The 12,580-nt window shown below is 33.9% G+C and overlaps 1 protein-coding gene across 3 annotated transcripts in view; it reads left to right on the top strand.

Annotated features, from left to right (window-relative positions):
* LOC149779392 (integrin alpha-PS2-like) overlaps positions 1-12,580 on the top strand; it is a 305,876-nt gene that overhangs the window by 241,754 nt on the left and 51,542 nt on the right. For all 3 annotated transcript variants that reach the window (XR_016415642.1, XM_089940054.1, XM_089940053.1), the window contains exon 25: positions 5,900-5,989. Coding sequence is in view for 2 of the 3 variants with exons in the window: in XM_089940054.1 (XP_089796180.1) it covers positions 5,900-5,989 (90 nt within the window). In the remaining variant the exon portion in view is untranslated. The remainder of the gene's footprint in view (positions 1-5,899; positions 5,990-12,580) is intronic.

Raw genomic sequence — 12,580 nt, 5'->3', positions numbered from 1 at the left:
TTGGCAGTCTGGGAAGTAATGAATAAACTACCAATCCTGGGTTAGACTGCTTAAAGATGAAGATCACAATGACCCATCCTGGGTTAGACTGCTTAAAGATGAAGATCACAATGACCCAAATAAAGACAGTTTGTTTTCTACTTCATTTTATTTCAATAATGGTTTGTTTGTCTTTTGATCTTGGGAGGAACCTATAGGTTCAGCAGTATTACACCAATGATCTCAAAATCTGGGTGATGTACAAAATTTGAAATGGACAAAGAAAAAAACATGATGGAAATACTTTGCACTAGTAGTGGAAATAAGAAATAATTTTATGTTATTCTTTAAATTATTTAACATTTTTTACATTTTGAACTTCATAATTTGCACTGTACATCTATCATATCAAATAAAACATTAACATGTTTTAATATTTTATGGACCTTAAATGAGCATCTCTATGGAATTATTGTTTAGAATCTTGCTCTCACTTATCTTTCATCTTCACCCATTATCTACCATTGTCATACAAATGCTAAATAATGTAATTTTTCAAGTTTCCCCCTTCCTTTGCATTAGAACTTGACAGAAAACTGAACAAACCCTGCATATTTCAATTCCCAATTGTGTTCTTTTAATTAAAATGAATTGCCATCTGAAAATTATGATTAAATTTTTGTGACCTCCAGTGTCAACATAAATTTGATGTGTATTTGTACAAGGGACATGTACCTAAAATAATTGAAGGCTGAATTTTTTATTTTTTCCATGCATATAAACAAATATAATGATGAAAAGTGACCAACAATTTCACAATAAAAATTTGGGGATGTGGGAGTAAAAATTGCAGGAAACCCTGCAATCTTGCACTTAAGGTGCAATACTGGATTACTGTTTACAATCAGCCATGCCCAACTAGTAATGTACTGCTGTCTGTACCCTTGTTCATGTGTACTGAAGACTCTAAAGAGAAGAATCGGTGCATAACTGTATTTAACCTAATTTGAATGTAGAACTCATGATTACTTAATCAATCATTAAAATGGAAGTGACCAGTTCTCTATCAAATTAATTTACCAGAATAGTACTAGTTAAAAACAAGTTGAAAAATCTATATATTATTGTTTAATCTTGGCTAGCAAAACATGGTAATTACTTAACAAAGCATGGTAATTATAGAAACAAAACATAGTAATTATATTAAAAAAACATGAATTATTTAACCCATTACCTTATGTAAGCCCCTTTGGACACCCCTACCCCATTATCTTGGAAGCACTAGTGGATACCTCTACCCCATTCTCTTGGAAGCACTAGTGGATACCTCTACCCGATTTGCATGCAGACATGTTGGGACATCTCTGCACCATCTGCAGAGAAGTGTGTTTTGATACCATCAGCCTTTTTGAGCTGGTTTTCATGGCACAACCTTTGGGGAAAACCCACTATTAGATATTACATTCATTGAGTAAATGACTACTACATCAGATCACGTAACTGGGTCGGACTTTTCATTCTCCAAAATAGAGGTGAGGGATTTAATTCAGTACATTCTCAAAATTGGATGATTAGAATTATGACTCTGAAAGCTTCAGTAAGTCAAATAGAGGTCTGGGATTTCATTCAGTACATTCTCAAGTTTGGATGATTAGAATTATGACTATGAAAGCTTCAGTAAGTCAGTTAGAGGTCTGGGATTTCATTCAGTACATTCTCAAGTTTAAGTCAGTTAGAGGTCTGGGATTTCATTCAGTACATTCTCAAGTTTGCATGATTAGAATTATAACTATGAAAGCTTCAGTAAGTCAGATAGAGGTCTGGGATTTCATTCAGTACATTCTCAAGTTTGCATGATTAGAATTGTGACTATAAAAGCTACAGTAAGTCAGATAGAGGTCTTGGATTTCATTGAGTACGTTCTCAAGTTTGGATGATTAGAATTGTGACTATGAAAGCTACAGTAAGTCAGATAGAGGTCTGGGATTTCATTCAGTACATTCTCAAGTTTGCATGATTAGAATTATAACTATGAAAGCTTCAGTAAGTCAGATAGAGGTCTGGGATTTCATTCAGTACATTCTCAAGTTTGCATGATTAGAATTATAACTATGAAAGCTTCAGTAAGTCAGATAGAGGTCTGGGATTTCATTCAGTACATTCTCAAGTTTGCATGATTAGAATTATAACTATGAAAGCTTCAGTAAGTCAGATAGAGGTCTGGGATTTCATTCAGTACATTCTCAAGTTTGCATGATTAGAATTGTGACTATGAAAGCTACAGTAAGTCAGATAGAAGTCTGGGATTTCATTCAGTACATTCTCAAGTTTGGATGATTAGAATTATAACTATGAAAGCTTCAGTAAGTCAGATAGAAGTCTGGGATTTCATTCAGTACATTCTCAAGTTTGCATGATTAGAATTATAACTATGAAAGCTTCAGTAAGTCAGATAGAGGTCTGGGATTTCATTCAGTACATTCTCAAGTTTGGATGATTAGAATTATAACTATGAAAGCTTCAGTAAGTCAGATAGAAGTCTGGGATTTCATTCAGTACATTCTCAAGTTTGCATGATTAGAATTGTGACTATAAAAGCTACAGTAAGTCAGAGAGAGGTCTGGGATTTCATTCAGTACATTCTCAAGTTTGGATGATTAGAATTGTGACTATGAAAGCTACAGTAAGTCAGATAGAGGTCTGGGATTTCATTCAGTACATTCTCAAGTTCAGATGATTAGAATTGTGACTATGAAAGCTTCAGTAAGTCAGATAGAGGTCTGGGATTTCATTCAGTACATTCTCAAGTTTGGATGATTAGAATTGTGACTATGAAAGCTTCAGTAAGTCAGACAGGTCTGGGATTTCATTCAGTACATTCTCAAGTTCGGATGATTAGAATTGTGACTATGAAAGCTACAGTAAGTCAGATAGAGGTCTGGGATTTCATTCAGTACATTCTCAAGTTCGGATGATTAGAATTGTGACTATGAAAGCTACAGTAAGTCAGATAGAAGTCTGGGATTTCATTCAGTACATTCTCAAGTTTGGATGATTAGAATTATGACTATGAAAGCTTCAGTAAGTCAGTTAGAGGTCTGGGATTTCATTCAGTACATTCTCAAGTTTAAGTCAGTTAGAGGTCTGGGATTTCATTCAGTACATTCTCAAGTTTGCATGATTAGAATTATAACTATGAAAGCTTCAGTAAGTCAGATAGAGGTCTGGGATTTCATTCAGTACATTCTCAAGTTTGCATGATTAGAATTGTGACTATAAAAGCTACAGTAAGTCAGATAGAGGTCTTGGATTTCATTGAGTACGTTCTCAAGTTTGGATGATTAGAATTGTGACTATAAAAGCTTCAGTAAGTCAGATAGAAGTCTTGGATTTCATTCAGTACATTCTCAAGTTCGGATGATTAGAATTGTGACTATGAAAGCTTCAGTAAGTCAGATAGAAGTCTGGGATTTCATTCAGTACATTCTCAAGTTCGGATGATTAGAATTGTGACTATGAAAGCTTCAGTAAGTCAGATAGAAGTCTGGGATTTCATTCAGTACATTCTCAAGTTCGGATGATTAGAATTATAACTATGAAAGCTTCAGTAAGTCAGTTAGAGGTCTGGGATTTCATTCAGTACATTCTCAAGTTTGGATGATTAGAATTGTGACTATGAAAACTTCAGTAAGTCAGATAGAAGTCTTGGATTTCATTCAGTACATTCTCAAGTTCGGATGATTAGAATTGTGACTATGAAAGCTTCAGTAAGTCAGATAGAAGTCTGGGATTTCATTCAGTACATTCTCAAGTTCGGATGATTAGAATTGTGACTATGAAAGCTTCAGTAAGTCAGTTAGAGGTCTGGGATTTCATTCAGTACATTCTCAAGTTTGCATGATTAGAATTATAACTATGAAAGCTTCAGTAAGTCAGATAGAGGTCTGGGATTTCATTCAGTACATTCTCAAGTTTGCATGATTAGAATTATAACTATGAAAGCTACAGTAAGTCAGATAGAAGTCTGGGATTTCATTCAGTACATTCTCAAGTTTGCATGATTAGAATTGTGACTATGAAAGCTACAGTAAGTCAGAGAGAGGTCTGGGATTTCATTCAGTACATTCTCAAGTTTAAGTCAGTTAGAGGTCTGGGATTTCATTCAGTACATTCTCAAGTTTGGATGATTAGAATTATGTCTATGAAAGCTACAGTAAGTCAGATAGAAGTCTGGGATTTCATTCAGTACATTCACAAGTTTGCATGATTAGAATTATAACTATGAAAGCTTCAGTAAGTCAGATAGAGGTCTGGGATTTCATTCAGTACATTAAAAAAGTTTGCATGATTAGAATTGTGACTATGAAAGCTACAGTAAGTCAGATAGAGGTCTGGGATTTCATTCAGTACATTCTCAAGTTCGGATGTTTAGAATTGTGACTGAAAGCTACAGTAAGTCAGATAGAAGTCTGGGATTTCATTCAGTACATTCTCAAGTTTGGATGATTAGAATTATAACTATGAAAGCTTCAGTAAGTCAGTTAGAGGTCTGGGACTTCATTCAGTACATTCACAAGTTTGCATGATTAGAATTATAACTATAAAAGCTTCAGTAAGTCAGAGAGAGGTCTGGGATTTCATTCAGTACATTCTCAAGTTTAAGTCAGTTAGAGGTCTGGGATTTCATTCAGTACATTCTCAAGTTTGGATGATTAGAATTGTGACTATGAAAGCTACAGTAAGTCAGATAGAAGTCTGGGATTTCATTCAGTACATTCTCAAGTTTGCATGATTAGAATTGTGACTATGAAAGCTACAGTAAGTCAGATAGAGGTCTGGGATTTCATTCAGTACATTCTCAAGTTTGCATGATTAGAATTATAACTATGAAAGCTTCAGTAAGTCAGATAGAAGTCTGGGATTTCATTCAGTACATTCTCAAGTTTGCATGATTAGAATTGTGACTATGAAAGCTACAGTAAGTCAGATAGACACTCAGATGTTGATGTAGGCAACATTGATTTTTAAAAAAAATAATTTATCAAATTCAGATCAATTCAGTGATGCAGACGCAGACACAAAGCCAGTAGAGTTTGAGGTTGAGAAATGTCAGCACGGTTCATCACACTGCTTCACTGACTTGATGGTTAACGAGTTCTGTCAAGATTTTAAAGCACATAAATATTCTTCTGTGAAAAATAATTATACAACAGTAAAGTTCAGATTTTACTCATCAGTCTTTCTTTAGATAATAGATCTGTATCAAAAAGGTAAAATGGTTAAAATTGATGATGAACTTACATATTCTACACTGCGATTAATTGAATAGGTAGGATTATTCATATCAGTCAAATAGGTAACAGGTATTCTATTTATAGTGCTCTGCATTGAGTAACTTTTGAACATGTATATCAACAGCAAACACAGCAACTGACTCTATGAAGGAAATACATGTAGTTAACAAAGAATGATAATTATTTAACAAAACATGGAGGTAAGTATTTAACAAAATATAGTAACTACTAAACAAAACATGGTCATTACTAAACAAAATATAATAATTGCTGAACTGGACATGGTAATTATTAATCTTCATGGTAATTGTCAAACAAAACATAGTAATTATTAAATAAATCAATTATTTTTATTTAACAAAACACGGTAGTTATTGAACAAGTTTAATTGAAATTGGCACAGATAAGTTGAGCAATTACTTGAAAAATATGCTGATGTTCTATTTGATACATTCCAAACAAACTCCATTAGTGTCCTTTTGGTTTTATGTTGAATAGCCTGGAAAGTTATGATTATTCTGTGTGTGAAATTGTAAGGTGTTATTACACATGTAGTATTAAATTACAACATTATGGAACATTTACATAATGTAAATGACAATCGATAATTCTTGTTTCCTTTCCAGTTCTAATCCTGAAAACTCCACAGATTTAGGGAACAATATGGCAATAGTGGACATACCAGTCAAACAGGCAGCAGACATAGCTATAGGGGGGTAAGTATAGGAAATAAAAATCATAATGCCAAGTCACTGTTTTTTCTTGGTGTATCCAGTTCCTTAGATTTTTAACAGCTAGCAATCATAAATTTAAAAATGGCATATATTGCCATTCCTAATCGCCACTAGACAGTCCAAGTATAAGCATATATTTATATTCCCAATTCCCACTAGACAGTCAGAGTATCAGCATCTATTATCTCCATTCCTAATCCTCATTAGAGTCAGAGTCCCGTACAAAATTTTCCACATGGAATGGATATGGAATCCATACGTACTTTTACAGAAATATCCATATGGACATTTCTATTCTATAGTTAAAGCACTCTTATGGATTTCAGTGTATCCATATGGAAATGTTATGGACTCCGTACGTACTCCATATGGAAAATCTCATGGAATATGCTAATTAGTCCATGAGATCTGTAGGTTGTCCATATGGAATAAAATTAAAATTCCATATGGAATTTGGCAATAATCCATATGGAATTTGTAAATAATCCATATGGAATTTGGCAATACTCCATATGGAATTTGTGAATAGTCCATATAGAGCTGGCAAATATACCATATGGAATTTGTAAATGTTCCATATGGAATTTGTAAATAGTTCATATGGAATTTGGTAATAGTTCATCCCGTACAAAAATTTCCAGGCATACTTAAGGCGGATTGCAGACGGGTTTTTTAAGTACTTTCTGTCTAAACCATAAAAAAGTCTGCTTCAGATTTCTATTAAACTGCCTAATGATTCTTAGACATTATTGGGAATCAATGATGAATATTTCACCATAATTTTTAAAATGGATATAAATTTTATTTTGACAGACTTTATCAAATAAGATTTAGGTTTTTCTTGTCCTCATTTTCTTTCTCGCATACAAAGCCTAATCCATGATGGCATCACTTAAGTCTTTTTTATTTCACTGAAAAGTCTGGTGAGATTTCACAAATATTTGACTAAAACGTTTGTGAGATTTCACTACAGTTTTGATCATTGTATAGTATTTTACTGAAGTTTCATAAGTTTTTCATACATTTCAGAAGGTTTCAGATTAATAATGAATATGACTTAAACAGGACTTTATTAACCAAGGTGATAATTAAGTTTGCATGATTTTTTTTTACAGACGTTGTAATTATATGACATCCAAGGCAAGAGATATGGGAGTTAATAATAATAATAAAATTAATAATAATAATGACTTTATTTAGAGAAGGTAACTTAATTGCAGAACTAATCTACCTTGAGGCCTATCTGTTATGTACAATATTTATAGTATATACAACATGATGTGAAGAATCTGGCTTGACACTAAATAATTAAGTGATTTTAAAAATCAAAGTATTAAGCCTAGAATATATGCACAGGCATCTGTGAACACATGAACATATATAAAATATTAATCTGCATTGAAAAATTCAACTGTGAAAATAATGCAAAACTATATAAAAGCATCCATTTGAGACATGAAAAGAAATGCTAAAAGCCTGCCATGTCACTTGTACTGCAACTTGATTTTTGATTAATGTACAAACTATGATGCTGTTGTGGTCTCTTGAATTAATCCTTGTTCAGCAAGCAGCGTGACAAACGTTTATCATGACAGAAGCACTCTTATTTTACACTGAATTCCAACACACCTAGAATATTTAGATAATATGCACAATAATGCCTCACGATATTGAACAATGATTCTACGTGTGGGCCAAGAAAATTCCGCAAAGATATGACCATCTTTGATAGACATGGGTATTTCGCAAGAATTCCCACCAGTGATCTATACTTTGTCCTCCTTAAATTCATCCTGGAAGTTAATCAGTTTTGAGTTATATAACTTCGAAATCATCCTGGTTCAATTCCTTGTCCTATTTAGCACGTTAGCCGCTACTGTAGAGCTGTTATGGCACAAAAAGCGAAATGCTAATCCTGGCATTCAGTTTTCATACACACTGACCAATTACGCTCCCATCGACTTTGATTCAAGCTATTCTCTTTGCCGCACATTTTTCAAATGGTTATTCAAACTCGTATCCTGCTCGAATCGCCATGTTTAGCATTCCCGTCAGTTTCCGTTACGCAACAACTCATTGGACAAGTACAAAATTTTGACCAATCAGAAACCTCTTTACAGTGATCATCCTTTAAATAATAAACGGAACAAATACTTATTAGAAAGCCCGTTGCGGAATGGGACCGGATAGAGCATTATTTAAAAAAGTTTCGGAGACAATATTAAAAAAAGGGTCCATATCGAGGAAAATCAGATTCAGGTCAGGAGAAAAGCGAAATTCTGATTCAAAACAGAAGACAAGAAAACTTGTTTGAGGGCAGTTAAATCCAGTTTAAGTTCAAAAAAATACAACAACAACAATAACAAAATTTGATAAAGAAATATAATACAGAAAGATGTGGAAAGAAGTTATTGTTCCCAAAATAAACAATACAATTACAGCTATCAGAAACAGGGAATATAAATGCTGCTGAAAATCAATCAAATTGTACAAGAAACAAAAATAAATTTTATTATATCTTATTTATATTTTTTTAAACTAAAATTTCAGTGATATTGCAATCACAAAATATCACTATATTTTTAGAATTTTTGACAAACTCTCAGTGAAATTTCAATAAAAAATTCCCACTAATATTTTCAGAAATGTTGGCAGAATCAGTGAAATTTCAATCACAAAATTTCACTGATATTTTCTTAAATTTTGGTAAAATCTCCTAAAATACCAAGATTTTAGTGAAAATGGACATTTGAGTGAATGTCAAAAAATGTTCATTGATTTTGCTGAAATTTAAGTCGCATTTTCACTAGGGCATGATTTTTGTAGAGCATATTTTAATAGGAAGCCAAAAAAATTACTTTTCAGAATAAACATTAGATCAAGCCCAAAATCCACCTTGCACCAAAGATTCATCTATGCTTAAATTTCTGATCAAGTTTACATTTTCCCTACTTTTTTGGTCATGTCTTCGTTTTTAAACATCTGTGGAAATAAATTAAAGAAAACTGACATACATGTGTTTCTTAAAATTTATGAGTATATATTCATCCTTCCACATCAGCTACACTGACATATACAAGTACACAAACTCCCACCAATATTTCTATTTTAATCAGATAGTTTAGGTTATTAATTCTTCAAAGAGTATTTTCCATGATGCTATAATACATGAGCCTGCTTTCCATATGGAAAAAAGTGCTTATGGATTAAAGTTGCAACTTTATTCCATATGGAATTTTCACTTGCTGTGAAGTACTTATGGAATTGTTATGGAATAAATTGTCTGATTCCATAAGTTTTTCAGTCCATATCTATTCCATATGGATTCCATAAGTATTCCATACGGAATCCATAACAAATTTCTGTACGGGATATCAGCATATATTTATATTCCTAATCCCCACTAGACAGTCAGAGTATCAGCATATATTTCCATTCCTAATCCCCACTAGACAGTCCAAGTATCAGCATATATTTATATTCCCAATCCCCACTAGACAGTCAGAGTATCAGCATATATTTCCATTCCTAATCCCCACTAGACAGTCAAAGTATCAGCATATATTTATATTCCTAATCCACACTAGACAGTCAGAATATCAGCATATGCTTCCATTCCTAATCCCCACTAGACAGTCAGAGTATCATATATTTCCATTCCTAATCCCCATTAGACAGTCAGAGTATCAGCATATACTTCCATTCCTAATCCCCACTAGACAGTCAAAGTATCAGCATAGATTTATATTCCTAATACCTACTAGACAGTCAGAGTATCAGCATATATTTCCATTTCAAATCCCCACTAGACAGAGTATCAGCATAAATTTCCATTCCTAATCCCCACTAGACAGTCAGAGTATCAGCATGGATTTCCATTCCTAATCCCCACTAGACAGAGTATCACAGTGTTTCTCAAACTTTTTTGTCTTGCGGTGCACCAGAAAGATCTAAAAATTTCACGGCACACCTGAAAAGATTTAACAATTTGTCTGGTGAAGAACTTATTTATTTTTACATATATATTTAATTTTAAATTTAATGTGAAGGATGTGCCTGCTTTCGAGAGCAAATCAGATTGAAGCGAGGCTCCAAAGTCGACAAACAAGCACGCATTTCATCATCGATTTTAAGAAGTCTCTCTCTTTTTTGATTTGATTTCAGACAATGCTGAAAATCCAAACTCACAAAACCACGAAGACACAAATGGCAGAATTACTTTGATTGCTTTTGAACTGATTGCACTATTCATGTTACTTTTTTAAACTTTGCAACATTGATTTACCATTTAATTTTTCGATATGTTCAAGGTTTCAAAATGCTAGCAAGTTCATATATTTTTCAAAACTCCTATGGCACACCTGCAAATCTCTCACAGCACACTGGTGTGCCACGGCACACAGTTTGAGAATCACTGGAGTATCAGCATATATTTCCATTCCAAATCCCCAATAGACAGTCAGAGTATCAGCATGAATTTCCATTCCTAATCCCCACTAGACAGAGTATCAGCATATATTTCCATTCCAAATCCTCACTAGACAGAGTATCAGCATATATTTCCATTCCAAATCCCCACTAGACAGTCAGAGTATCAGCATGGATTTCCATTCCTAATCCCCACTAGACAGAGTATCAGCATATATTTCCATTCCTAATCCCCACTAGACAGAGTATCAGCATATATTTCCATTCCAAATCCCCACTAGACAGTCAGAGTATCAGCATGGATTTCCATTCCTAATCCCCACTAGACAGAGTATCAGCATATACTTCCATTCCTAACCCCCACTAGATGGAGTATCAGCATAAATTTCCATTCCTAATCCCCACTAGACAGTCAAGAGTATCAGCATAAATTTCCATTCCTAATCCCCACTAGACAGTCAGAGTATCAGCGTGTATTTCAATTCCTAATCCCCACTAGACAGTCAGAGTATCAGAATGGATTTCCATTCCTAATCCCCATTAGATAGTCAAAGTATCAGCATATATTTCCATTCTTAATCCCTACTAGACAGTCAGAGTATCAGCATAAATTTCCATTCCTAATCCCCTCTAGACAGTCAGAGTATCAGCATGTATTTCAATTCCTAATCCCCACTTGACAGTCAGAGTATCAGCATATATTTCCATTCCTAATCCCCACTAGACAGTCAGACTATCATATATTTCCATTCCTAATCCCCATTAGACAGTCAGAGTATCAGCATATGCTTCCATTCCTAATCCCCACTAGACAGTCAAAGTATCAGCATAGATTTATATTCCTAATACCTACTAGACAGTCAGAGTATCAGCAAATATTTCCATTCCTATCCTCAATAGACAGAGTATCAGCATAGATTTATATTCCTAATCCCCACTAGACAATCAGAGTATCAGCATATATTTCCATTCCAAATCCCCACTAGACAGTCAGAGTATCAGCATATATTTCCATTCCTAATCCCAACTAGACAGAAGATCAGCATGGATTTCCATTCCTAATCCCCACTAGACAGTCAGAGTATCAGCATGGATTTTCATTCCTAATCCCCATTAGACAATCAGAGTATCAGCATATATTTCCATTCTTAATCCCCACTAGAAAGAGTATCAGCATGGATTTCCATTCCTAATCCCCACTAGACAGAGGATCAGCATAAATTTTGATTCTTAGTCCCCACTAGACAGTCAGAGTATCAGCGTGGATTTTCATTCCTAATCCCAATTAGACAGTCAGAGTATCAGCATATATTTCCATTCTTAATCCCCACTAGACAGTCAGAGTATCAGCATATATTTCCATTCTTAATCCCCACTAGACAGAGTATCAGCATGGATTTCCGTTCCTAATCCCCACTAGGTAGTCAGAGTCATACATGCCAACCATTGCACTTTTGGTATGCCTTATGGGTAAACATATTCTGATTACATGTATTTGGTATATCCCCCTCCCAAAAAAAGTAATAATTTTCTTATTTTTATTAACATCCCATTAATTTTTCACACTGTATTCTAGAAAAGATGGTGTCTACATAACTACTACATCAGAGTATGGTTGTCCATTTGCCTTGCATGCACTTTCCTAACAGATTTATGTTCATTTTATAGCAGCTGCCCTATTTCCAAGAAATATGCTGGTTTTACTTTCAAACTTTTGACCTCTGTTTTTATTTATAGCAGCTGTATGGCTTATTTTGGAGAGAACAGACTGGTTTTCTAATGTTTAATCTTTGCTTGCAGATTCTGTGTTCTAATATATATCTGATACATAACCAGTTTGTAGATATTTGGCACTAAAAGTCAAGTCACATTTATTCTAGTAGATGCATATGTTAGAGCAAATATGTTTTTCAAATAATTTCAAAGATGGATAAGAAAAAGGCAAAAACCCAATTCAGAGATGAATACATGAATTAAACAATACAGTGTTCAATTCTAGGACAGCTCCATGCCCACTGCAGGCTGTGTGGAAAGGGTTTTAATATTGGTCATGATGGTAAAACAAAGAAACCTTTAATTAGCTCTTTTACAAACTCCTTTACTAAGGTAACTTGTAACTTCTTTTTTAAAGCAGAACTAATAAAT

The sequence above is a fragment of the Sinohyriopsis cumingii genome, chromosome 17 (genome assembly GCF_028554795.1).
Source record: "Sinohyriopsis cumingii isolate HCF-2022 chromosome 17, ASM2855479v2, whole genome shotgun sequence".
Classification (NCBI taxonomy): domain Eukaryota; kingdom Metazoa; phylum Mollusca; class Bivalvia; order Unionida; family Unionidae; genus Sinohyriopsis; species Sinohyriopsis cumingii.
Note: the sequence above shows the minus strand (reverse complement) of the source record. Positions and strands in the feature narration are given on the sequence as shown.